Source organism: Carassius carassius, chromosome 38 (assembly GCF_963082965.1).
Source record: "Carassius carassius chromosome 38, fCarCar2.1, whole genome shotgun sequence".
NCBI lineage: Eukaryota > Metazoa > Chordata > Actinopteri > Cypriniformes > Cyprinidae > Carassius > Carassius carassius.
In genome coordinates this window covers 29,034,354-29,062,302 of record NC_081792.1, presented here as the reverse complement: position 1 = coordinate 29,062,302, position 27,949 = coordinate 29,034,354, and the positions used below count along the sequence as shown (strand labels likewise).

Genomic DNA, 27,949 nt, shown 5'->3' with positions numbered 1-27,949 from the left:
GAAACAAAGTTGATTCTCAGGTTTTCCTAACAAGCAAACATTTTTTGTAAAATAACCCCAAAAACCACGAATGATGATTTTTTTTTAATGTGACTTAACAAAAAAAGAAGCCCAAAGTTGTGTAAAATACATGGTAAACATTTGTCGTTTTGTATAATTTTAATGAAGTGATAAAGACCTGGATAAAATCTGTCGTATGTTTTATTGGCATATATATATATTATGTGATATTTATTGTGTATTGTGTTCTGCTGTCTCACTCCTTATAACAGAAAGATCACAGCCATCTCAGTTCTACAGACATTATCAGAGTTTTGTGTTTTTTTTTTGGCAATTTCACTTTGTCAGCAAGAAAAATGTCAGAAATATTTATGAAAAGTTTAACAAAAATTCATTTACTGAACAAACATTATATTTACATCAAAAATATGTGATAAAATCATTAAGATTTAAAAAACTGAAAAACAAATGATAATAGCATTCATTATTTTAATCTTGCATTTGATAATTGATTAAATTCATTTATTATAACTGACAGGTGTGATGATCAGTGGGCTTGAGTTTTTACCTCCATCATTAAAGCATGGGCTAAAAAATGGATAGAGTTTTTCAGTGAAAGACTGAGCAGTGAAAGAGTAGATATGAGAGCTGGACTCCACATCATAAAAGGAGACCAGACCCTCCTCATAATCCACAAACACACCGACCCGCTGCGGCTTCACTCTCAGAGACAGAGAGACAGAAGGACCAGCACCGGCATCATATTCATCTCCATTCCTCAGAAACACAGTCCAGTATCCATCTCTGGGTCTCAGTGTGATCTTTCCCTTCCTGTTAATGGATTCTGTGGCCACTCCTAAATCCCATTTAGTCTTTCCCTTCACCTGCACCTCAAAATAAAATCTCCCAGAGGAGAATCCCTCCTTTCCCAGGACACCTGGACATGGATCAAATCTCTCTGGTTTGTCTGGGAGTTTCTGTCTAATGTCTCCATCTCTCACTTGTTTTCCATCATCAGACAGAATGAGTTTAGGATTAGCTGTATCAGGATCCAGAGTCACATCCACTGAGAAAACAGAGAATACAGATATTCTGTGATGCTGATGTTTTTAGTTAACACAGTGTTTAATCAGATTGTAGTGCAGTAATGAAGCAGTGAGTGTATGAATGTAAACTAGTGTAGTGCAGACAGCACACTGTACCTGCATACTGCTGCATCCACTTCAGCTCTGTAGAGACTAATGACAAGAAAACAATCAGATCTGAAGCTTATATTTAAAGAACAGAGCACACTATCATGTTTCTATCTGATCAGTGTGTATTGATGTACCAGTTAGTGTGAGTTTCTCATCTATAGTGTCCTTCAGTTGAGTCAGAGCTCTCCTCAGAGTCTCCAGACTCTCATGAGTCTTCATACTGATCTCAGGCCAGTTCCTGGTGTTTCTAGAGCTGCACAGGGATGAGTGAATCTACAGCAGGAGAGAGGAGAAATCCTTCAGCATGTCATATCCTGCATTATGATTGATCAGAGAGATCATGTTGACTGACCTGTAGGAGGTGGAGGTGATCTTCAGTGTGTGAGAGCTGCTCCAGCTCAGTGTTTCTCATCTTTAGCTCAGTGATCTCCTGCTCCAGCTCTTCAATCAGCTCTTGCTCCTGTTTCTCTGCTGCTTTCTGCTGCTCCTCCATCATCTCCAGCAGTTCAGTCTGATGTCTCTCAATGGAGCGGATGAGATCAGTGAAGAGCTCCACACGGACTGCTTTCTCCTTCTCTGTGTTTCTCTGCTCAACCAGGACAGGCAACAGATTATTAGCAGTGTTTGCTAACAGAAGAATCTGTGTAACTATTGCTCAAACAGTTTTATTCACACACACAGGCTACATGTGTTTTCAGAATCCCTCAAATGAAGTATTAAACTTCACTCTGCACCCTGGACGAGAGCAGAACAAGCCCTGGACATTTTAGTTCTTGTTTTATTGGCTGTTGCTGTATATTTGAGTCTGATAGTCATCTGTCATTCGTTTGATTGTTTGTTTATTTTGTTATTGTTATGTCTTGTCAATGTTTCTAAACACTGAAACTTGTTGAAATGGTAAACATTTATATTTATTTTATTCTATTATTTTAAACTCACTTTTCTGACTTCTGCTGAGTGTTTGATGTCTTGAATCTTCTTGAATCTGTTCTGGATCATCAGCTGCACGTCTTTCTGTGTCTTCATCAGTTCAGTCTATAGAGAGAACAACACAGACACATTTATCATAACACAGATTAAACAATATGAAATAAAATCTGATTCCTCATGATATCAGTCCTTTAAAAGAATAATAACGTCTACCTTCTTCTCTTGACTCTCCTCTTCTATAGGAACAGTGTTGTGGTTCTTGTGGTCTGTCTCGGTGCAGATTGAACACACACATGTCTGATCATCTCTACAGAACAGATCCAGAGGTCTCTCGTGTTTCTGACATATATAGTCCTCCAGATTACTCACAGGATCCATCAGTTTGTGTTTCTTCAAACCTGTTACTCTCAAATGAGGCTCCAGGTGAGTTTCACAGTAAGAGCTCTGACACACCAGACACGACTTCAGCGCTTTCAGCTTTCTTTCCTCACAGAAGTCACACACAACTTCAGTTGTTTTCTCAGGACTTTTCTTCTTATAGTGATCTACGAGCTCTCGGAGTGTGGTATTAATCTTGAGATCAGGTCTTTGCTTGAATGTTTCTTTACAGTATGGACAGCTGCAGGTCTGGCTGTTGTCCCAGCACTTATTCAGACAGATCTTGCAGAAGTTGTGTCCACATGGAGTCGAGACTGGATCAGTGAACACATCCAGACATACAGAGCACTGAATCTCCTCAGACAGTGAACTCATGGAGGATGACATTGCTGGAAAGAGACATTATTTAGGATTAGTGTGAACTCCTTCAATACTGTTTATGAAGAATCCCATGATGCACCTCATGAAGCTGGTTGAATGTAAAGAGTGTTTAGAGACAAAGAGTGCTGAAGAAACTCAAATATAAAGAGATCATGTACAGTCAGCTGGTTATTATTGTAAAATGAACCCAGACAAGCTGATCAGAACCTAAATGTGAAGCTCATTACATAACCACTTACCTAATTAAATAAATATATGTACAAGAATTATTCTTGTTAAACTGAAATTATTTGATCTGCTTTACATTCCTGAGCTGTACATATTCAATATTATAAAAGAAAAGTCAAAGTCAAAGTGTTTTTCTGGGTTATTGACTCACATGGAGGATCATGGTCAATACTCTGTCTCCTGGTTTTTCTTGCTGTTAGTGAAGATTCTGCCATTGTTCTTTCCCTCTTAAAGCCTTTTAAAGAAAAAAGATAGTTTAACTGGTTAAAATGTGAGAACTGATAGTGATGGAAACACAATCATTCGTTTGAAACAAAGTGAGAGACTCGTAAACTTACTGAGCAATCTGAACTATGACCTGCTGTTTAAAGAAAGTACAAAGTACAAGCTTTATATTTTCATATATAACATATATATCTCCTTATCCAAAATTAGATTCATCTTTCCCCAAAATATATTATATGATCATAAGTTATTGTGTAATGTAAAAGTGATTTTCAACTGCAGTGAAGCAGGTTTGTGTTCAGTTTGTCTGCAGGTCATTTACTTCCTGTTTTATCTGTTTGTCTTTATGTCGCGTGACAAAATGACAGAAACACCAAACTTTGTTCAATCTAATGACATACTGTTAATACAATTCTGATATAATTTCAGTGCATTAAACAACTAAAGTATCTGAGTATTTGACACAATTAAACCTGCTTCTGTTCAACTCATTCCAGTCTGACATAAACCCTACTAAACCAGACCACTGCCATTAGAAACCTGTTCAGGACAATCTCTATTATATTTCTATCACTCACCTGTGAGTATCAGATGTGTTCACAAGGGTCTCTGAACGACTCAATATTCAGTTGTTTAAAGAGTTCGATGGTTTCTGGCGTCCATGTTGTTGATCAAGTTAGTTTCTCTTTCTCGGAGTCTCTCACTGAACTACAGTGATGTCAGAGCTGCTCAGGGTGTATTCTATGGAAAGCCAAATGGGTCAGAATTCACATGCTTTTCACCTCCATATCAATATTAAAACACCGTTTTCATAACGCCGTCAAATAAGCACTTTTAGGTGACAAGTTACGCAAGATGCCACCATATGGCGTTCGGATGAGCTCATTAATATGACGTTGTAACATGCACTTATGAGGTGTGATTTATTTGAGGTGTAATTTGTGATTGTTTTTTTTACTTTATGTGTCTGAATAATGTACGTGTGGATAAACGTCTGGATAATGTACGTGTGGATAAGCATACTTGTGAATAAGTGCATACATAATAATTTGGTTTTGTCCTATTTTGCCCCAAGAAAGGCTTTAAGGTTGTAATGATCATGATAACAGTACCTAAAGTACAAATCTGTCTCCCCAGTGGCATAGTCTTGGTGTGCAGGATATGCAGGTGCATGTGGGCCCGGGCAGTTTGGAGGCATGCCGAGCTGGGGGGAACTTCTAATTAAAACAAGGGAACCAATAAAGCCCTGCATGGGCCCGGCCCTTGTTCAATATCTTATGATCACACTTAACACCGGAGTACCACAGGGCTGTGTGCTGAGCCCATTCCTCTACTCCCTCTACACCCACGACTGCAAGCCTGTGTATGGATCCAACTCCATCATCAAGTTTGCAGATGACACCACGGTGATTGGCCTCATCAGAGACAATGATGAGATGTCTACAGGGAGGAGGTACAGCACCTGGCCACATGCTGCGCTGACAATAATCTGCTCCTCAACACCAGAAAGACAAAGGAGCTCATTGTGGACTTCAGGAAGAAGAAAGGAAGCACGCACGATCCCATCCACACTAACGGGATGGTGTGCGATCAAGAGCATCCTGACCAGTTGCATCACAAGTCTGATATGGGAACTACTCAAGGCACTGCAGAGGGTGGTGAAAACTGCCAAACGCATCACAGAGACAACACTTCCTGCTATTGAGGACATCCAGAGGAAACACTGTTTACGTCGAGCTCGCAGCATTCTGAAGGACTTCTCTCACTCTGACCACAGACTGTTTAACCTCTTGCTCTCCGGGAGGTGCTTCAGAAGCCTCTGTACAAGGACCAGCAGGTTCAGGAACAGCTTTTTCCCTACAGCTGTCTTCTTGCTGAACTCTGCCCTCTGACCCCCCCCCCCCTCCACACACACACACACACACAGAGACTCCTCACCCTTCCTCATCACTACATCTGATTAACAAAAAAAAAAACTACAGTACTTCTGGTTAGATGTTAACTGCATTTCTTTCCTTACATGTGCAATGAAAATAAAGTTGAATCTAATCTAATCTAATCTAATCTAATCTAACCTAATCTAATCTAATCTAATCTAATCTAATCTAATCTAATCTAATCTAATCTAATCTAATCTAATCTAAATTACCTCTTAGTTCTTCAATAATCCCTTATTAGTTATGTAGTAATAAAAGACTTCTTTATTAACACAGTGACTTACCGACACCTAGTGGCGATATTACTTTCATAAGTATCATAAAGTAGACCTATCATTTCATTTTGTCATTACATATTTCTGTGTTAAAAATGTTGTATTAAACATTAATCTCATTTCATTATACAGTAGTAATTGCTATGTAAAGGCATGTACAGCCGCCTGATCAGCATTAAACTGTAAACAGGCCTACTACATCTAAAATCAACTTCAGACGCAGCTTCTATCTCTGAAGGCTTAATTAATACTGATTTAATTATTACATGTATTCCAATTTAACATCATTTAAGAATTTAACATTAAGGATGACATACATACAAACCCGATTCCCAAAAAGTTGGGACGCTGTACAAACTGTGAGTAAAAAAGGAATGGAATAATTTACAAATCTGATAAACTTATATTTTATTCACAGTAGAATATAGATAATATATCAAATGTTGAAAGTGAGACATTTTGAAATGTCATGCCCAATATTGGCCCATTTTGGATTTGATGAGAGCTACACATTCCAAAAAAGTTGGGACAGGTAACAACAAGAGGCCGGAAAAGTGAAATGTACATGTAAGGAACAGCTGGAGGACCAATTTGCAACTTATAAGGTCAATTGGGAACATGATTGGGTATAAAAAGAGCCTCTCAGAGTGACAGTGTCTCTCAGAAGTCAAGATGGGCAGAGGATCAGCAATTCCCCCAATGCTGCGGCGTAAAATAGTGGAGCAATATCAGAAAAGGAGTTTCTCAGAAAACAATTTAAGAGTTTGAAGTTATTATAATCTACAGTGCATAATATCATCCAAAGATTCAGAGAATCTTGAACAATCTCTGTGAGTAAGGGTCAAGGCCAGAAAACCAGACTGGATACCCGTGATCTTCAGCCCTTAGACAGCACTGCATCACATACAGGAATGATACTGTAATGGAAATCACAACATGGGCTCAGGAATACTTCCAGAAAACATTGTTGGTGAACACAATCCACCGTGCTATTCGCCCTTGCCGGCTAAAACTTTATAGGTCAAAAAAGAAGCCGTATCTAAACATGATCCAGAAGCGCAGGTGTTTTCTCTGGGCCAAGGCTCATTAAAAATGGACTGTGGCGAAGTGGAAAACTGTTCTGTAGTCAGACGAATCAAAATGTAAAGTTCTTTTTGGAAAACTGGGACGCCATGTCATCCGAACTAAAGAGGACAAGGACAACCCGAGTTGTTATCAGCGCTCAGTTCAGAAGCCTGCATCTCTGATGGTGTGGGGTTGCATGAGTGTGTGTGGCATGGGCAGCTTACACATCTGGAAAGGCACCATCAATGCTGAAAGGTATATCCAAGTTCTAGAACAACATATGCTCCCATCCAGACGTCTCTCTTTCAGGGAACACCTTGCATTTTCCAACATGACAATACCAGACCACATACTGCATCAATTACAACATCATGGCTGCGTAGAAGAAGGATCCGGTACTGAAATGACCAGCCTGCAGTCCAGATCTTTTTCGTTGCATCATAAAGAGGAAGACCTAATTGAGCAACTAAAAGCCTGTATTAGACAAGAATGGGACAACATTCCTGTTCCTAAACTTGAGCAACTTGTCTCCTCAGTCCCCAGACGTTTGCAGACTGTTATAAAAAGAAGAGGGGATGCTACACAGTGCTAAACATGGCCTTGTCCCAAGTTTTTTTGAGATGTGTTGATGCCATGAAATTTAAAATCAACTTATTTTTCCCTTAATATGATACCTTTTCTCAGTTTAAGCATTTGATATGTCATCTATGTTGTATTCTGAATAAAATTTTGAAATTTGAAACTTCCACATCATTGCATTCTGTTTTTATTCACAATGTCCCAAATGTTTTGGAATCTGGTTTTATATTTAGGCCTAATACGACATTCTGTTTAAATGGTTAATAAAAATGATTTACCCCTAATAGGAAAGAATATGTCTGACACTGATAGAATCATTTCTGGTGAGTGCAGGTTTGAAGTAAATTAATTTCATTTTTCATTTATTTTATGTGAGAATTCTGCTGGCAGAATTTGGAAGAATACAAATCTTTAAAGCACAAAAATCTGCAATTATTTTAAAGTAATTAGTTATTTTCCTATCAATACATAGCTTTCTGCTCACTTGTTGCCAATTCAGACGAGATCTGATAAAGCCATGGATTTACAGTAGGCCTAGTAAGTGTATAGTTACTTCAACCCTGATACTACATCAATAATTTGATAACTGAAGAACGGCACACAGCAGTAGATAAGCTGAAGCTAGGTTTAGACATAACACAAGGAATACATTAATTTGTTTTATTTGTACAGATTGCAATGTAACTGTAAAATAATGTAAATATGTAACTTCGTAGTTCTGTGCATACAGTATTTGTTTAAATGTGCACTAGAACTGTTTGTAAGTGTGTATTGCTATTAGATCTTACATTTCAAAGTACATCTGTGCAATAAAGGTGTCCTATTCTATAAATTCAGTATGAAAGGGTGTAATATATTTAACTGATACAGTAATTGTCAGGTAAAATACTATTACAAACATTATTACAGTATGTCAACCATTGCCTTTTTAATTACATTGTTACATTTAAAATTGTTATATTGCAAAGCTAAATATATATTACATGCAGTATATATTATCCTAACTGCTAGTTTTTCATCCAACACTAGCTTTCTGTATTCTTTTTCAATTCTTTCTATTTGTTTCTTTGTTTTCTTTGTATTGTATGTGTGTATGTATTTATGAATGTGTGTGTGTGTGTGTGTGTGTGTGTGTGCATATATATATATCGTTAAAAAAAAGTGTTTTTTATCCCCGCGATGAATACGCGGAAGTGAGCGTATATTGGATAGTCTACAGTATCTAATGTTCCAGATATAATTGTTTGCGCTCTGCTTTAACACTGGGTTTTGTTGTAGGCATAAACCATAAATATTTGACTGAAACTTGTCTATTAAAATCTGTTTGCATGAACTTTAACTTTGAAATATTTTAACTGTTGCCCCGCCTTCTACTTCTCAAACCTCGTATTTTCTATGATATAGTGCTGAGAAAACACGGAGGAACTTTGTGCTTCGCGAGTTACCCATCGTGTGTTGGTAGAGGCATGTACCACAAATTGCTTTGCCGATTGAGAAACGTGATTGGTAAACGGTTTGCCAGAATATACCCTGACCCGTCAGCTTGCATTTATTTTTTATTTTTTAATGACAGTAAAAACTTAAAAATACGACGTCATATTTGCTCATAAATGTAAGAGTAGCATATGCATCATTCGGAGAATTGCAAATGGTCTACTTGTATTTGTGTGCACTCACAATATAAACTAAACCTTATGCTTTTGTAAAATAAGGAAAACAATCAGGGCTGCGTTTCCCAAAAGCGTCGTAACTTAAGTAGCACTTGAAAATCATCGTAGATCTACGACTGCTCTGGAGTAATCGTAAAATGCATCGTAAGAACAATCGGCAGATTACACCTTTAACCTGATTCAAGTGCAATGTGATTATAATATAAGGATTTTATTGTCCTTTATTGTACACTTTATGACTCGTTTTCTTCATTTTTTTATTAATAGATAAATTAAATAATTAAAAATGGCAAAAAGAATATAAATACATATTTAAATTAAATGACAGAAAGAAAAGAATGAAAGAAGTAGCTAATGTAGGAAATGGGGTCAATGACTTGCTGAAGTGCACGAAAACCAGCTAAGTATTGTACCTGGAAATAACGTCTCTCTCTCTTTCTCTATAGCCTACTGTATAGAAATAAATACATTTTAATAAAAGTATGCATTTAGCAGACGCTTTTATCCAAAGCGACTTACAGTGCATTCAGGCTAACATTTTTTACCTAACATAATTTAAAGTATATTTATTATTTAAAGTATACTATTATACACTAGAATATAATATTGTATTGTATTATAGTTATTATATCCAAGTTATCTGTCTGGAACACAGCATTAGGTTAACGTCAATAAACGATCGTTTACTACAATGAAGAGTCATTCTATAATGTGACATTTCAGCACTTGACAAACGGACAGCGACTCCTAAGCAGCACTTAAAGCACAGCTACATGCGAAGTGTAAAAAAAGACGTTTATTGTATGTATTTTATCATAAATCTGACAGTATTTGTAGTAACAAAGCACGAAGGTGATTATTGGGTGGTTGCATGCTACTAATAATGAATGGACGTGAAAACTTAAAACATAATTTCCAAGCATTAGCTTATACCGTAAATAAAACGGCTTGGGAATAGAAAAAGCAAGAATAAAGCCTAAGTTAAGTTAACGAGTTACAGCCCATAACGTTTGGGGGGGCCTTATAAGTTTTTTGCATATACTGTATGTATAAACGTATTAATTATTTATCAATATATAGGCTATTAATCTGAACATGTAGTGTAGCTTACAAGAAACTTCTCTTGTAATAAGCAGCTGTATGACATGAAAAAAACAAAACCTGAACTCTGAAATAATAGACATCTGCGGATCATACAGTTATCTAGTTTTCAGAAATGAGGTTCTTTAGAGATGTGTTGATGAACTATTACCAGTAAGTTCATATGTGCTCAGATTAAAATTATGATATATTATCACTGTATTATTTTATTTAAACTGTAACTGTGAATATATTTGGACACTCCATGTTAGTCACTGAATAGACTTGATTGAATGATTTTCAATTGATTTTTAGGTGATATTGCTTGAAAAGTGATTTATAATGAGTGCTAAAAAATATATATTTATGCAGTAAATTTATGCATTTATTTTATTATCAAAGCCTAGACCCTATGTGATGACATAACCTGAGGCTAAAAGCTGTGATATTAATGTTGTCCACTAGAGAGCCGCATTATAAGGATAAGGCCTATTTAAAGCTTATTTTTAAAAATCTATTTCCACACTTTTGAAAAGAAAACATATAACAATTTAATTTCACTAAGATGCACTGACAGTATAGTTTTATATAATCCGTGTGCATTGCTTATCCTAAAGATTTCCCAATTGTTTCAATTTGACTAAATGCTGTCTTAGTTTTTCTTGATTCCTAACACACAATTCATGAAACAATTTACCTCTTTCTCACAACTACAAACCCGATTCCAATAAAGTTGGGACACTGTACAAATTGTGAATAACAACAGAATGCAATGATGTGGAAGTTTCAAATTTCAATATTTCATTCACAATACAACATAGATGACATATCAAATGTTTAAACTGAGATATTTTATAATTTTAAGGGAAAAATAAGTTGATTTTAAATTTCATGGCATCAACACATCTCAAAAAAGTTGGGACAAGGCCATGTTTATCACTGTGTGGCATCCCCTCTTCTTTTTATAACAGTCTGCAAACGTCTGGGGACTGAGGAGACAAGTTGCTCAAGTTTAGGAACAGGAATGTTGTCCCATTCTTGTCTAATACAGGCTTCTAGTTGCTCAACTGTCTTAGGTCTTCTTTGTCACATCTTCCTCTTTATGATGCACCAAATGTTTTCTATGGGTGAAAGATCTGGACTGCAGGCTGGTCATTTCAGTACCGGATGCTTCTTCTACGCAGCCATGATGTTGTAATTGATGCAGTATGTGGTCTGGCATTGTCATGTTGGAAAATGCAAGGTCTTCCCTGAAAGAGACAATGCCTGGAATCGATCTATCTATCTATCTATCTATCTATCTATCTATCTATCTATCTATCTATCTATCTATCTATCTATCTATCTATCTATCTATCTATCTATCTATCTATCTATCTATCTATCTATCTATCTATCTATCTATCTATCTATCTATCTATCTATCTACCTATATATCTATCTATCTATCTATCTATCTATCTATCTATCTATCTATCTATCTATCTATCTATCTATCTATCTATCTATCTATCTATCTATCTATCTATCTATCTCTCTATCTATCTATCTATCTGTCTGTCTGTCTGTCTGTCTGTCTGTCTGTCTGTCTGTCTGTCTGTCTGTCTGTCTATCTATCTATCTATCTATCTATCTCTCTATCTATCTATCTATCTATCTATCTATCTATCTATCTATCTATCTATCTATCTATCTATCTATCTATCTATCTGTCTGTCTGTCTGTCTGTCTGTCTGTCTGTCTGTCTGTCTGTCTGTCTGTCTGTCTGTCTGTCTATCTATCTATCTATCTATCTATCTATCTATCTATCTATCTATCTATCAACTGTAAACATGAAACTTAGATACACCACTTACTCAAAGGCACAGAACAGTGATTATGATTACACAGTTTAAATTAAAGCTCCAAATATCTGCTTGCGTCTCTCACAACTAACGACTAATTCTTGGCAAACCACCTTGTTGTCTAAGAGGTGCAACTTGTCTTGGTGGACATGAGAAACTGCCACATGATTCTGTCTCTTGTGACGTACTTGAGCGTAGCCAAGTTTTTAACCTTCTAAGGCCGCTAAAGCTCCTTTCTGCTTCAGAAGATGACACTGGTACAACCAGAAGCAGCCTGACCAGAGTTTCCACTTCACTGAAAAGGCCACGGACTTCCACTGACAAACCTTTTTCTGCAAGGTCAGCAGATCTTCCTGATGAAAACGACATCAAGCACCTGATAAAACTCAACTCTGTAATACTCTGTTGCAGTTTTTGGCTTGTATGTGCTTGCATCTGTGCTAAAACGCTTAGGAAGTCGCCTTGGTTCTGGAACTTTGATAGGATCTAGATTTAGAGAATCCACAATCAGTAAGATCTGGCCTTTGAGAAGTTGTTGGTGCAAGCCATTGGCGGTGGAGCACTAGGAGCATCAGAATCATTCTGCTTGAGAACAGTACTGCCTTTTGAGTAACTAGGTTTACACAATGTGCTCCACAGTGCACATATAAAGATAAAGGCTGTATCTTTTTAATTACAGCCTGTGCTCCTGAGTATTTGCCAGACATATTGGCTGCACCATCATACGTCTGGCCACACAATCCAGATAATGGCAAATGTAATCGAGAGAGTAGATCCAGTGCCATTTCTGCAAGACTCTCTCCTGTAGTTTCTGTCACTGCACATAACCCAATGAATTCCTCATGAGGAATCAAGTCATGGTCAACATAACGAAGACAAATAGACTCTTGCTCTGTAGCTGAGACATCTTGTGTTCCATCAACAATTAGGGCAAACTGAGTAACAGTAAGGGACTGAATGTTTTTAGCTATTCCTCTGATGATGTCATTGCTCTTTATGCAGAGTAGTTCTTTCTGAATTTGAGGATTTGTGTAATTATGCTTTTGTGCTATCCACTTGTCAAGGTCTGGATCATCTGCTCACATGCATTTTAGAAGTTGGGAAAATTCCCCTCTCTTCAGCCTCTCAATGCAACACCTGGTCGAGCCAAATACTGAATACACCCTTTCAATCTTTAGCAATGCAGTCTAGAAACAACTGAGGAAAGCTGTGATGCTATGCTGTGTGTTTCCTGAGCATACGCAGTTGTCGCATGGCAGTGGGATTGGCTTTTAGCATGGGCTGTAAACTTTCCAACTGCCTTTTTCCAGTTCCTAAAACCAGTACTCACAAAGGCAGGATCCATCTTAGAGACAAGCATTGTCTTCTTTCAGAGGACTTTTGCACAATAAAAGCATAAAACCCCTTTTAATGTGATACTGTAATGCAGCCATGGGAACATCTGAAACCATTTTTGCTGAAAGTGTAGCACATAGTTTGCTCTCGTCTATAAACTTGGGATCAGGATGTGCAGGATTTAAGCAAGTGATGATTTCTGAATCTTCTCTGTCTCTGTTGTCTGTGCTCAGCTGGTCTCTAACATTAGGTTCATTCTGAAACTGACATTACAACACTGTTACACACCAAATAGCTCCCTAGTTTATTGTGTACAGTATAGAAAATTTTACATTTAGTTTGTCATATCAAAAATTCTTCCCTATCAGAAATGTTTTATTCTTACCTGCTCATCTGAAACTGCTGTTTGACGATTGTCCTCACCCTGTCCCTCACTGTGATGTACACATATTACAGTTTTAGCCAGTTTTATTGACTGAATGAACTTTTCATTAGTGCTTGGGTGTCATTACCTGATCAGATGTTCTTCCTGTCCTTCTTTTGATTGGTTTAATCTGCTGCTACTTTCACATTGGATCTGAATCATCTGATATAAGAACAAAACCACTAAGACATACAACTAAAACACCAAAAACTAACAAATTATTAAACCGCACTGTATACAATCTATTCTTAATATCTATTTAAAATTCTATTTTAATTGACCAAGTAATCCTCATTAAATAAAACTCATAAAAATCACAGCATACTTTTAAAGATGTATGATAATCTGATGATCAAACATTTTTGAACATTTCTCTGTTTTCTTACCCGTTTGTCTGAAAGAGCTGCCTGTCTGTTGTCTTCTCCCTGTTCCTCACTGTGATGGAGAAAAACAGGAATGTAAAACCTAACTTTACAAACTGCTGTTTTTCTATACTGTTTCCTATTTAATTTGATTGATTGAATGGCATCTTCTTTACCTGATCACCTGCTCCTCCTCTCCCTCTGCTGACTTTTCTACCCTGCTGCTATATTTACCTCGAATCTGTTATAAAAACATGTTAAGAGATTATATACCTCATAACGTTATGACATTTGTGTATAATCATCATTCATAAAATTCTAACATAGTAGAGATTATCAAAAGAAAGAAATGAAGTATTGTAACCGCCAGTAGGCGGCAGTGTTTCACTGTTTTAATGAGTTAGACACTTCTTACCAAATGTACAAATCAACCTTAAAACACCAACCATTTAAAAAATAATGAAAATAGAGTTTCACCTACATCTAAATATTACAAAATAAGTCCATTATAAAATTACATTAATCTATCACTAATAAATAATGCAAATATACAGATTCATCTAAATTCCCATCAGGGTTAGAACAACATCAAGTACCTCAAAACTACAAATCCATATTAATATAACTCACAATGGAAATATACAGATATAGAAGTACTTCAAATCTACAAATTCATATTAATATCACTCATAAAGAATTGTAATTACAGATTCAAATTCAGATCAGCATTTCAGAATAACATCAAACGCCTCATATTTACAAATTTACATTAGCACTATTCACGAAATATCAAAGTATTATGATAATTGATTATACATTTTGAGCACTGGGACAGACTTGGCTTCTGGAGAGTTTAAACAGGTATTGCTCAACAAAATTCATCATGTGAGTCATGTGCTTGGGGTATTCCACACTGAATATGAAATATTGCCTCCATCACATCCATTTCTGCGCTCACAATGTTGACACCCTCCATATTGATGCTGGCTCTTTTTGCATGGAGGGGTTTGAAGCTTACTCTACACAAACATTATTCACACATGCAGTTTCTCACTTTCTCTCTGTTGTTAATTTAAATAAAAATGCTATTTGTTCAAGCTACATCATTTCTGTATCCGATTTAAAGCATGCAGAATGCTAGATCTAAAAAAAAACTGCATCAGTGATTTTTTACCTCCACGTCTTTCATTTAAATTGTGCAAATGTTTTTGTGAGAAATTGAGCAGCCCTCTCTCAATTTTAACATCTTTGTATTTCTCCTGATATTACAAAACAACTGTCAATAAGAGTAAAACATTCTTCATTAGAACATTATTCTACAAGAGCAAGACATTTTTATTTAATTTAGTTATCACATTCACAGAGCTACATGCAATCAAGTGATCGTGGCTGTCAATTCTTTAAAACGATGGCATCTCAAATATCTGCTCATCACAATGAACGTCATACAGTTTGGAACTCAAGTTCAGATCATTTTCTGAAGCATCCAAAATCAAAGTACTTCTGCTGAGATTCTGAAGAATGCTTACAATGGACACTTTACTACTCCATGAGAACACAGGAGAGGATTTATGAATGGCAGTGAAGCAATGCAACTGAGGTTGTAAAAAAAATTAAATGCAAAATGTCTCAGTTCACATTACTTTAATCTCCGATCTCCGTGTGCAAGTGTTTGTTTGCATATATGTCATTGCAGCAGCACATTAAACTTTAATTGTAATTAAACTGACTGGAACTACCTGTGAATCAAATTATTTTAATGCACACCTTTTAGCCAATCAGAATCAAATATTCAGACAAACCATGGTATAAATAGATTTATTAGAGTAACCATTCAACAAACCCAGCAACTAATGGTTGTGTTAAGGAAAAAAAGAACACTTTTTGTGTTTGTGTCAATTTGCTGAAGTAATCAGTAGTGTTCCTGTAGCTCAATTGGTAGAGCATTGTGCTATCAAACGCAAGGTTGGGGGCTCGATTCCCCGGGAACACATGATAGGTGAAAAATAGTAAAAAAAAAAAAAAAAAGTTGCGTCTGCTAAATGCATAAATTTAATTTAAATTAAACTGTTCAGAACTTGAAGAGCAGTCTCTAGATTAAGATGAAGGTCCTTCCCAAACCGCATCTTCACTTCATGCAGCAGCTACCAAAAAAAGAAAGAAAGAAAGAAAAATTCATTAAATCAAAAATTTTGACTTTTTATTCATACCAAAAAGATTGAAAATGCAGTGGAAATACTAAACTCAAAGGAAACGACACTAAAAACAAATACTCACAAGTTGTGGAACCTGAAGAAATGGGAACATGTCCATGACCTCTCATGTTGATTTTGTCATTAAATCAACTCTTTTAAAAAGAGCGCATCTCATTAGATTTTTGATATGTTGGTGTAGTCAGGTTGTCTTTTACATAGTTCAGCATTTATCACAGTAATGTGCTCCTGAAAACTTAATTGATCTTCTCCAATATTTTCCAGGTTTAATATAATCTGAAAAAAGTAGTAAATAACAAAATTCCTATTGTATATCTACAATCTCCTAGCATTACTGGTCAATAACCAAGCAATTTTAAGACATTTTAGTGAAGAAGGATAAAACAGACAAACCTCCTGGGACTGGATAGAAACCGGATTATCAGTTCACAGAAGTACTGGAAAGTTTGCAGTCTTGCATCTTTTTGTTTGCTAAAATGAGCAAAAGACAGTTCATGTAAGGAAACATATTTAGAAGTAACATAGCACAAATAACTGAAAATCAATTATCAGTAGAATTAAAGCATTCCTTCACCCAAAAAATAACAATTCTGTCACCATTTACTTGTTTACCTTTGTTGTTCCAAACCCACATGACTTTTATTCATGGATGTCAAGAATAATCAAAAACTTGATTTGGCCGTATGTCTCATACTGCAGATTGTATGGCTGTTCTGTTCTGTTCTGTTCTGTTCTGTTCTGTTCTGTTCTATTCTGTTCTGTTCTATTCTGTTCTGTTCTGTTCTGTTCTGTTCTGTTCTGTTCTATTATGTTCTGTTCTATTCTGTTCTGTTCTGTTCTGTTCTATTCTGTTCTGTTCTATTCTGTTCTGTTCTGTTCTGTTCTGTTCTGTTCTGTTCTGTTCTGTTCTATTATGTTCTGTTCTGTTCTGTTCTGTTCTGTTCTGTTCTGTTCTATTCTGTTCTGTTCTGTTCTGTTCTATTCTGTTCTATTCTGTTCTGTTCTGTTCTGTTCTGCTCTGTTCTATTCTGTTCTGTTCTGTTCTGTTCTATTCTGTTCTATTCTGTTCTGTTCTGTTCTGTTCTATTCTATTCTGTTCTGTTCTGTTCTGTTCTGTTCTGTTCTGTTCTGTTCTGTTCTATTCTGTTCTGTTCTGTTCTGTAGGGCTGTTCTTCATTACCATTTGAGTGTGCGGTCAAAAACTAGCTTCGAGCACTATCTGCAGTTAAAAACTAAGCTTAGGATCAGAAAACACTAAATTTAACAGTTTGCAACAAGCACAACAAAACTTACCGATGTAAGGAAACTTGTGACACGGTCGCGGTTCAGGATCTTTCGTGTTTTAGTGTAAATCCGCTGTAGAAACATTGACAACTTAATTACTAATGGGTTTAAAGCTTATAAAAAGTAAATTACTTAAAAAAAAACATTTCTCTGACTTACCACAACAATATTTCCGTCAGACCATCAATTTAAATCAGCAGACGGGGATCAATCTCTTCTCGACCGCTGGAATTCAAAAACGCGAGACAGCGCCGCGTGATGCTCGAGCAAATGCAAAAAAAATTTTTACTTTGTAAAATTTATGAAAATACTGAGTTTATTACTTCTTTTTGTTTATGTTTGGTGTTCAACAGATAAAAAAATTTAATCCATAAAACAAAACTGTTATGTTGTGGTACATAATTTCACATAAATGACAAAGAATGAAATTAAAGAGCAGCAAACAAGGCTATAAGTAAGGGGCCGTTCACATATCGCGTCTTTTGCGCGCTCAAGTTTGTTATTGCAAATGCAGGCGCACAGTATGCGCGCTCATAATGGGCGAATCATTTGAGTCAGTTTGGGGATCGCGAATCATTTGAGTCAGTTTGGGAGTTCGGAGCGGGTTCGCGAATCAGTTCGGGAGTTCGTAGCGGATTCGCGAATCATTTGAATCAGTTCAGTAGTTCGTAGCGGGTTCGCGAATCATTTGAGTCAGTTCGGTAGTTCGTAACGGGTTCGCGAATCATTTGAATCAGTTCGGGAGTTCGGATCGTGAATCATTTGAGTCATTTCGGGAGTTCGGAGCTGGTTCGCGAATCAATCATTTGAGTCAGTTTGGGGTTCGCGAATCATAGCTGTATATGGATAGGCATTTTTAACTAATTTAGTAGCTAGTTCTAATTACGTTTTCCACACGTGTTTAGGTGTGATATGTGAACTGGTATTTTTTGTTTTAATGATGTGCCTTTTAACAATATCAAGTGTATTCAAAAAACTAAACAAATCATGCCTAAAAAGTGCAAGCACTAGGCTAATGTAAAGTTACATGATGAAGTCATAGTGCGCGTGATGTGTGTGTATTTTGAGTGCGTTCTTTCACTGAATTATTCGGTGTATTCAAATGCATTTATGAATGCATGTGAATGATCACAAAATTCAAGATGTGGGGGTTAGAAAATGTATATGTTTATATCATTTAATGTAGTTAATCAATATCACACGAATAGTGCCATTTCAGTTTTTCTCCAAAAATCAGTTACTACAAACAATAATTTAATTACAAATACAAAATGTTGCAGAATAATGTAATATATGAATGAATAATAGCCTAAAGAACCTTTGTGCCAAAAGGGTGGGGTAATGGCGCTGTTTTTGGCTAAACATGATTTTGAGACTTCATTAAGTTTAATTAAAAGATTTTTCGTTTTGTATAAATTGTATCTTAATTTTGATCAATGTTTTATCAATCAGTTGCCCGTATTTAATAAATAAGAAGCAAATATATAGCAGATAATGTAATAAGGCGCCAGCACGATCACTTGCATTGCACATGAACTGGAGGGCGCCGAAACTCTGCTTGTGTCCCACAGATTTGAGAAATATAGGCTATATATTACAGAAAGCTTGAAATGTCTACTTTTAAACGAAAATATTCAAACCAAAATAAATAGGCTACTCTCTGATTATGTAATCCATATTTTAGTATTAGTATTAAATAAAAAATAATAATTTGGTAATTAAACCAAATGTTTCAGTTGCATTACATTATTTGGATTGAAGTTACACGTAAAAATAAAACATAGATAACATTTTAAAAATATAAAGGTTTTGAAACAATGACCAGGGGTGCGTTCTCCGAAACTACCTTAACGCTACGTCGTTCTTAAGTTGTACCTTAAGAAGTACCTTATCGTTAATACGTGGTTTCCGAAACCTTCTTAGTTAAGTATACCTTCTGTAAGTCATGCGTTCGTAAGGTTGGTCTGGAGCGCTCTTAGCTATACCTTATCGCTGCTGACGGTTCATACCGCTAGTGGCCACCACTATGCAAAAAGATTTTTTACATCGCAGTTTAATTACACATAGAAAATGTTATATTATATATAATATATATATAATGTATAATGCACTAATTTAATATTATTAATTTAATAGTATTACTTTATTTTACTTTAAAATTATACACTAATTTAATATTATTAATTTAATATTATTAATATTATTAATTTAATAATATTATAATAATATTATATTTAATATTTATATTTTAATATTTAATAATATTATAATATATTATAATAATTTAATATTATTATATTTTACTTTACTTTAAAATTACATTTTTACTTTACTTTAAAATTATATATTGCTGAGTAAGACCTCAGTGTGGCTTGGCGATCTCTTTTTGCGGACTTTTTTCCCCGACATAGTGAATGTCGGCATGTCTCTCATGTTTGCGCTTTTATTGAGGAAATCATCCAATTACACAAATGAGCGATTTACGCCAATAATGTGATACGGCTGGTGGATAATAAGCATACGTTGTGGAGAACATTAACACACTTATGGCCGTGAGGGTTTAGGATTGTACACTTGCTAAATTATAAACACATACTCATATTTATTTCTGCATGTACGTATTTCAATAAGCCCCGATAAATGCAGTTTGTACTATTTCTAAAACGCTTTTTTATAAAGAACATTGTTTTCTCAATACTTTACCTATACCGCTGTGAAGGAAAGAGCGCACAATCGATCATCGAGGCGTCGATATCAACCTATTCAGCACCTCCACCATGGACAGCAACTGCTAAGGTCGAACTTAAGAAGGTTTACCTTAAGCAACATCCTAAGGTATGGTTCGGAGAACACACGTAGCAAAGGTATACCTGTAGTTAAGGTGTACCTTTTGAGTATTCGTAGCGCTCTAAGAGACAACGTTATCGGAGAACGCACCCCAGCTTTGTTACAGTCAAGCATGAGGAGTTTTAACTAAGACTCATTCTTATGGAACACTGCATTAAATATATTTAAAAAAATCAATTTATGAAAAGATCAAAACATTTTATTTAAAAAGATCATTTATGATGTTTTCTTTTGAGTTATTTTTGTTTTATGAGTAGCCTATGAAACGTTGCTAAAATAATTAAAAGATTAATAATGTAATTGTTTTTCAGAAAAATATGGGTTTTGAAAAACGTTAAGTGTTTAAGGGTGAATTCACAGAAAACTTTTACTTTTTTCTTCATTAAGGGCAGAAATGCTTAGTGTTATGAGCACCAAATAAATAACATCAGCGGAAATGAACATATAAAATGAATGAGCACACAAAACAGGTAAGGTCACAGATAGAAATGATCATTAACTTGGAAATAACTGACCATAGTTTGCTGAAAAGAACAATACTCTAAAAATTAAAGGTGCCTCAGAAATCCTTTTGAGTGCTCGAGGAACTAAAAAATGTAAATCTACAAATCAGCCACAGTATATTCAACTAAAATTCTAAAAAGAAAACAAAACATTCCAAAAAGTTAATTTATTTTCCCCTTCAGATTGAACCTTAATCTGTCGTTGTGTGATTTTAAATATATATACTTGTATAACTTAAATACTGCAATAACTAAAAATAGTTTTATTGAAATAGACTAAATGTTATATCATTTGAAGGTGGATAGTTTCCCCTGAAACTTTCAAAATATTATTGAACTAAATATGGCTCAACACGCTAATTTTAACAAACAGTACAAGAGTAATATTTAGATTTATGAATAATAATTTTCTCTCCTCAGAGCATCCAGTATAACTTACATGAGTTCTCTTAAAATCTCGAAGGGTTCACAGAGCAGCACGATGTAAGTATTTATTTATTTGACATTGAAATAACTGAAATGTTTTTCTGTTCTTTTTTTCTTTTATTATCTTCTGAGAAATCCTAGCCTTGCCGAACCTGTTACATGATGATCCTGCTGTGCTGGACTTTATATGATAAATGAGGTAAGTCTGAGTTTGTGCACGTGTGTATACATATATATAGTGTACACACACACATTACATACACTGTGTGTGTTATTGTAATAGACATTGTGCATTTAATTACTCCACAACCATTAATCAATTCACTAATATGACAAAAAATAGTCTTGAGCTTTGCTGACATCTAATGGACAAAGTTAGGTACTGCACCTAAACAAATCCTGAAAGCTCATTTTTAAGATAAGAGTAATATTTTTAACTGGCACTCAGAGTTAAAGTCATTTAGGAGACTGAAAGTCCTGCCCTGTAGGGGATATAACCCCCAATAACCAAAACTAGCAAGTACAACCCTCGAGAAGTGTGATAAGATTACGAGAGCCATTCCTGTCGTGAAGCTGATGGTCAAATATGTGACAGACTCTTTAAAATGTGATGGAGAAAGTCGAACAGTATCTAAAAAAGGCAAATAAACTGATGAAAAGAGGAGAAAACAGTCTTGAATCAGCACATATATTAAAATCTTTTTAAACTACTCATGACCACCTTTACGTTTTTTGAATTCTCTGCTAAATACAACTATTCTACCTGAAAATAAAGCAGTGCTTGTTTTATTTGTATATTATGTGTAGCTGCCTCTCCCACGGTTGTCCTGTTCTGTTCACTTTGTCAGGTTGAAAAATAGCAGGAATATTTATGAAAAGTTGAACAAAATATCATTTACTGAAAAAGAATTATATATACATTTACATCATTTAGATTTTAAAAACTGATAAGCAAACGATAAAAAAAAAATAGCAGCACATTTTTATTATAAAATGCATTATTTTAATCTTGCATTTGATAATTGAGTAAATTCATTTATTATAACTGACAGGTGTGATGATCAGTGGGCTTGAGTTTTTACCTCCATCATTAAGCCATGGGCTAAATAATGGATAGAGTTTTTCAGTGAAAGACTGAGCAGTGAAAGAGTAGATATGAGAGCTGGACTCCACATCATAAAAGGAGACCAGACCCTCCTCATAATCCACAAACACACCGACCCGCTGCGGCTTCACTCTCAGAGACAGAGAGACAGAAGGACTAGCACAGGCTTTATATTCATCTCCATTCCTCAGAAACACAGTCCAGTATCCATCACTGGGTCTCACTGTGATCTCTCCCTTCCTGTTAATGGATTCTCTGGCCACTCCTAAAATCCAGTCAGTCTTTCCCTTCACCTGTACCTCAAAATAAAATCTCCCTGAGGAGAATCCCTCCTTTCCCAGGACAAAGGGACATGGATCAAATCTCTCTGGTTTGTCTGGGAGTTTCTGTCTAATGTCTCCATGTCTCACTTGTTTTCCATCATCAGACAGAATGAGATTAGGTTGAGCTGTATCAGGATCCAGAGTCACATCCACTGAGAAAACAGAGAATACAGATATTCTGTGATGCTGATGTTTTTAGTTAACCCAGTGTTTAATCAGATTGTAGTGCAGTAATGAAGCAGTGAGTGTATGAATGTAAACTAGTGTAGTGCAGACAGCACACTGTACCTGCATACTGCTGCATCCACTTCAGCTCTGTAGAGACTAATGACAAGAAAACAATCAGATCTGAAGCTTATATTTAAAGAACAGAGCACACTATCATGTTTCTATCTGATCAGTGTGTATTGATGTACCAGTTAGTGTGAGTTTCTCATCTATAGTGTCCTTCAGTTGAGTCAGAGCTCTCCTCAGAGTCTCCAGACTCTCATGAGTCTTCATACTGATCTCAGGCCAGTTCCTGGTGTTTCTAGAGCTGCACAGGGATGAGTGAATCTACAGCAGGAGAGAGGAGAAATCCTTCAGCATGTCATATCCTGCATTATGATTGATCAGAGAGATCATGTTGACTGACCTGTAGGAGGTGGAGGTGATCTTCAGTGTGTGAGAGCTGCTCCAGCTCAGTGTTTCTCATCTTTAGCTCAGTGATCTCCTGCTCCAGCTCTTCAATCAGCTCTTGCTCCTGTTTCTCTGCTGCTTTCTGCTGCTCCTCCATCATCTCCAGCAGTTCAGTCTGATGTCTCTCAATGGAGCGGATGAGATCAGTGAAGAGCTCCACACGGACTGCTTTCTCCTTCTCTGTGTTTCTCTGCTCAACCAGGACAGGCAACAGATTATTAGCAGTGTTTGCTAACAGAAGAATCTGTGTAACTATTGCTCATACAGTTTTATTCACACACACAGGCTACATGTGTTTTCAGAATCCCTCAAATGAAGTATTAAACTTCACTCTGCACCCTGGACGAGAGCAGAACAAGCCCTGGACATTTTAGTTCTTGTTTTATTGGCTGTTGCTGTATATTTGAGTCTGATAGTCATCTGTCATTCGTTTGATTGTTTGTTTATTTTGTTATTGTTATGTCTTCTCAATGTCTCTAAACACTGAAACTTGTTGAAATGGTAAACATTTATATTTATTTTATTCTATTATTTTAAACTCACTTTTCTGACTTCTGCTGAGTGTTTGATGTCTTGAATCTTCTTGAATCTGTTCTGGATCATCAGCTGCACGTCTTTCTGTGTCTTCATCAGTTCAGTCTATAGAGAGAACAACACAGACACATTTATCATAACACAGATTAAACAATATGAAATAAAATCTGATTTCTCATGATATCAGTCCTTTAAAAGAATAATAACGTCTACCTTCTTCTCTTGACTCTCCTCTTCTATAGGAACAGTGTTGTGGTTCTTGTGGTCTGTCTCGGTGCAGAATGAACACACACATGTCTGATCATCTCTACAGAACAGATCCAGAGGTCTCTCGTGTTTCTGACATATATAGTCCTCCAGATTACTCACAGGATCCATCAGTTTGTGTTTCTTCAAACCTGTTACTCTCAAATGAGGCTCCAGGTGAGTTTCACAGTAAGAGCTCTGACACACCAGACACGACTTCAGCGCTTTCAGCTTTCTTTCCTCACAGAAGTCACACACAACTTCAGTTGTTTTCTCAGGACTTTTCTTCTTACAGTGATCTACGAGCTCTCGGAGTGTGGTATTAATCTTGAGATCAGGTCTTTGCTTGAATGTTTCTTTACAGTATGGACAGCTGCAGGTCTGGCTGTTGTCCCAGCACTTATTCAGACAGATCTTGCAGAAGTTGTGTCCACATGGAGTCGAGACTGGATCAGTGAACACATCCAGACATACAGAGCACTGAATCTCCTCAGACAGTGAACTCATGGAGGATGACATTACTGGAAAGAGACATTATTTAGGATTAGTGTGAACTCCTTCAATACTGTTTATGAAGAATCCCATGATGCACCTCATGAAGCTGGTTGAATGTAAAGAGTGTTTAGAGACAAAGAGTGCTGAAGAAACTCAAATATAAAGAGATCATGTACAGTCAGCTGGTTATTATTGTAAAATGAACCCAGACAAGCTGATCAGAACCTAAATGTGAAGCTCATTACATAACCTCTTACCTAAATAAATAAATAAATATATGTACAAGAATTATTCTTGTTAAACTGAAATTATTTGATCTGCTTTACATTCCTGAACAGTACATATTTAATATTATAAAAGAAAAGTCAAAGTCAAAGTGTTTTTCTGGGTTATTGACTCACATGGAAGATTATGGTCAATACTCCGTCTCCTGGTTTTTCTTGCTGTTAGTGAAGATTCTGCCATTGTTCTTTCCCTCTTAAAACCTTTTAAAGAAAAATGATAGTTTAACTGGTTAAAATGTGAGAACTGATAGTGATGGAAACACAATCATTCGTTTGAAACAAAGTGAGAGACTCGTAAACTTACTGAGCAATCTGAACTATGACCTGCTGTTTAAAGAAAGTACAAAGTACAAGCTTTATATTTTCCAACAAAAATTTGAATCTCCTTATCCAAAATTAGATTAATCTTTCCCCAAAATATATTAAATGATCATAAGTTATTGTGTAATGTAAAAGTGATTTTCAGCTGCAGTGAAGCAGGTTTGTGTTCAGTTTGTCTGCAGGTCATTTACTTCCTGTTTTACCTGTTTGTCTTTATGTCGCGTGACAAAATGACAGAAACACCAAACTTTGTTCAATCTAATGACATACTGTTAATACAATTCTGATATAATTTCAGTGCATTAAACAACTAAAGTATCTGAGTATTTGACACAATTAAACCTGCTTCTGTTCAACTCATTCCAGTCGGACATAAACCCTACTAAACCAGACCACTGCCATTAGAAACCTGTTCAGGACAATCTCTCTTATATTTCTATCACTCACCTGTGAGTATCAGATGTGTTCACAAGGGTCTCTGAACGACTCAATATTCAGTTGTTTAAAGAGTTCGATGGTTTCTGGCGTCCATGTTGTTGATCAAGTTAGTTTCACTTTCTCGGAGTCTCTCACTGAACTACAGTGATGTCAGAGCTGTTCAGGGTGTATTCTATGGAAAGCCAAATGGGTCAGAATTCACATGCTTTTCACCTCCGTATCAATATTAAAACACCGTTTTCATAACGCCGTCAAATAAGCACTTTTAGGTGACAAGTTACGCAAGATGTCACCATATGGCGTTCGGATGAGCTCATTAATATGACGTTGTAACATGCACTTATGAGGTGTGATTTATTTGAGGTGTAATTTGTGATTGTTTTTTTTACTTTATGTGTCTGAATAATGTACGTGTGGATAAACGTCTGGATAATGTACGTGTGGATAAGCATACTTGTGAATAAGTGCATACATAATAATTTGGTTTTGTCCTATTTTGCCCCAAGAAAGGCTTTAAGGTTGTAATGATCATGATAACAGTACCTAAAGTACACATCTGTCTCCCCAGTGGCATAGTCTGGGTGTGCAGGATATGCAGGTGCATGTGGGCCCGGGCAGTTTGGAGGCATGCCGAGCTGGGGGGAACTTCTAATTAAAACAAGGGAACCAATAGAGCCCTGCATGGGCCCGGCCCTTGTTCAATATCTTATGATCACACTTAACACCGGAGTACCACAGGGCTGTGTGCTGAGCCCATTCCTCTACTCCCTCTACACTCATGACTGCAAGCCTGTGTATGGATCCAACTCCATCATCAAGTTTGCAGATGACACCACGGTGATTGGCCTCATCAGAGACAATGATGAGATGTCTACAGGGAGGAGGTACAGCACCTGGCCACATGCTGCGCTGACAATAACCTGCTCCTCAACACCAGCAAGACAAAGGAGCTCATTGTGGACTTCAGGAAGAAGAAAGGAAGCACGCACGATCCCATCCACACTAACGGGATGGTGTGCGATCAAGAGCATCCTGACCAGTTGCATCACAAGTCTGATATGGGAACTACTCAAGGCACAGCAGAGGGTGGTAAAAACTGCCAAACGCATCACAGAGACAACACTTCCTGCTATTGAGGACATCCAGAGGAAACACTGTTTACGTCAAGCTCGCAGCATTCTGAAGGACTTCTCTCACTCTGACCACAGACTGTTTAACCTCTTGCTCTCCGGGAGGTGCTTCAGAAGCCTCTGTTCAAGGACCAGGAGGTTCAGGAACAGCTTTTTCCCTACAGCTGTCTTCTTGCTGAACTCTGCCCTCTGACCCCCCCCCCACACACACACACACACACACAGAGACTCCTCACCCTTCCTCATCACTACATCTGATTAACAAAAAAAAACAACAACAGTAAGCTTGTTATTACTTGCACTACTGTCTGTTCATCGAGAACACTGAAATATTTTCTATGCACTTTACTGTCCATTGCACTATTGTAAATGATGTTCATATGTTCATAGTTTCTGGCTATAGTGTATATACACTTTTACATAATCCATCTGTATAGTATGTTCATAGTACACCTATCTATATATCATGCTGATAGTATTTCAAATCTGTAAATTATGTCCATAATACTGCCTTATTTGTATATTTATTGTACATATTTGTAACATATTGTAGACACTGTATATTCTGTTTATTGCACTTCTGGTTAGATGCTAACTGCATTTCTTTGCCTTGTACCTTACATGTGCAATGAAAAAAAGTTGAATCTAATCTAATCTAATCTAATCTAATCTAATCTAATCTGAATTACCTGTTAGTTCTTCAATAATCCCTTATTAGTTATGTAGTAAGTAAGAAACAGTATTCTAAAGTGTTACCGTATTCTTCTCAAACCAACATGACTTGCCTAAAATAAACAGACATAATACACTTCATGCATTCCACGGCATTAATTTAAACATTTAACCTAGATAAATGAGCGCTGTCAGGCGCATATCCAATCGTTTGTGCGGAGAGTGAGCGCTTTGCAGGACATGGAGGCGTCAGGGTCAGGGTATATTCTGGCCAGGGCCGGCTTTGCAGACAGGCGACACAGGCGGCCACCTGGGGCGCCATCTGCTGGAAGGGGTGCAAAATTGCAGAATTAAAAAAAAAAAAAAAGTTAATTAAATGTATCGTATTATGAAAGCTGCACACACGCTGTACACTTTTAACAATACAACACGATATAATAAAACTCAGAGATGGTTTAAATGTCCTTTGAAATCAGCTAACCACTTGTTTTGGTATGTGGGGCATTTTAAGTAGATCATTAATTAAATATATATATATAAA

General features: G+C 36.4%; 2 protein-coding genes and 1 long non-coding RNA gene across 13 annotated transcripts in view; 1 reads left to right on the top strand and 2 right to left on the bottom strand.

Annotated features, from left to right (window-relative positions):
- Window positions 1-27,949, top strand: part of LOC132119127 (mitochondrial import receptor subunit TOM20 homolog B) — a 412,651-nt gene that overhangs the window by 70,952 nt on the left and 313,750 nt on the right. The window lies entirely within an intron of this gene.
- On the bottom strand, window positions 472-25,757 carry LOC132119733 (E3 ubiquitin-protein ligase TRIM39-like). 11 transcript variants are annotated; one of them, XM_059529939.1, is made up of 9 exons: window positions 3,917-4,063; window positions 3,452-3,474; window positions 3,265-3,348; window positions 2,340-2,893; window positions 2,136-2,231; window positions 1,549-1,782; window positions 1,331-1,469; window positions 1,203-1,238; window positions 472-1,066 (listed from the first exon to the last, which is right to left on the bottom strand). In XM_059529939.1, the coding sequence occupies exons 3-9, from the start codon at window positions 3,326-3,328 to the stop codon at window positions 519-521; spliced, it is 1,671 nt and encodes a 556-aa protein (XP_059385922.1). In that variant the 5' UTR covers window positions 3,329-3,348; window positions 3,452-3,474; window positions 3,917-4,063; the 3' UTR covers window positions 472-518. The 11 variants fall into 11 exon arrangements, with proteins under 11 accessions (XP_059385922.1, XP_059385925.1, XP_059385920.1 ...); XM_059529938.1 differs by lacking the exons at window positions 472-1,066; window positions 1,203-1,238; window positions 1,331-1,469; ... (4 more) ...; window positions 3,452-3,474; window positions 3,917-4,063 and adding exons at window positions 22,159-22,762; window positions 22,899-22,934; window positions 23,027-23,165; ... (4 more) ...; window positions 25,152-25,174; window positions 25,616-25,747; XM_059529942.1 differs by lacking the exons at window positions 3,265-3,348; window positions 3,452-3,474; window positions 3,917-4,063 and adding exons at window positions 24,965-25,048; window positions 25,616-25,757.
- On the bottom strand, window positions 15,941-17,647 carry LOC132119739 (uncharacterized). The gene is made up of 4 exons (XR_009426179.1): window positions 17,566-17,647; window positions 17,416-17,478; window positions 16,187-16,593; window positions 15,941-16,053 (listed from the first exon to the last, which is right to left on the bottom strand). It is a non-coding gene; the product is annotated as an uncharacterized LOC132119739 (long non-coding RNA).

Coding starts and splice junctions, on each gene's coding strand:
- LOC132119733 (XM_059529942.1), bottom strand. CDS start 25,028: ATGGCAGAATCTTCACTAACAGCAAGAAAAACCAGGAGACGGAGTATT. Junction 2,894..24,964: donor TATTGACCATAATCTTCCAT/GTGAGTCAATAA, acceptor GTCTCTTTCCAG/CAATGTCATCCTCCATGAGT. Junction 1,239..1,330: donor TGAGAAACTCACACTAACTG/GTACATCAATAC, acceptor TCTTGTCATTAG/TCTCTACAGAGCTGAAGTGG.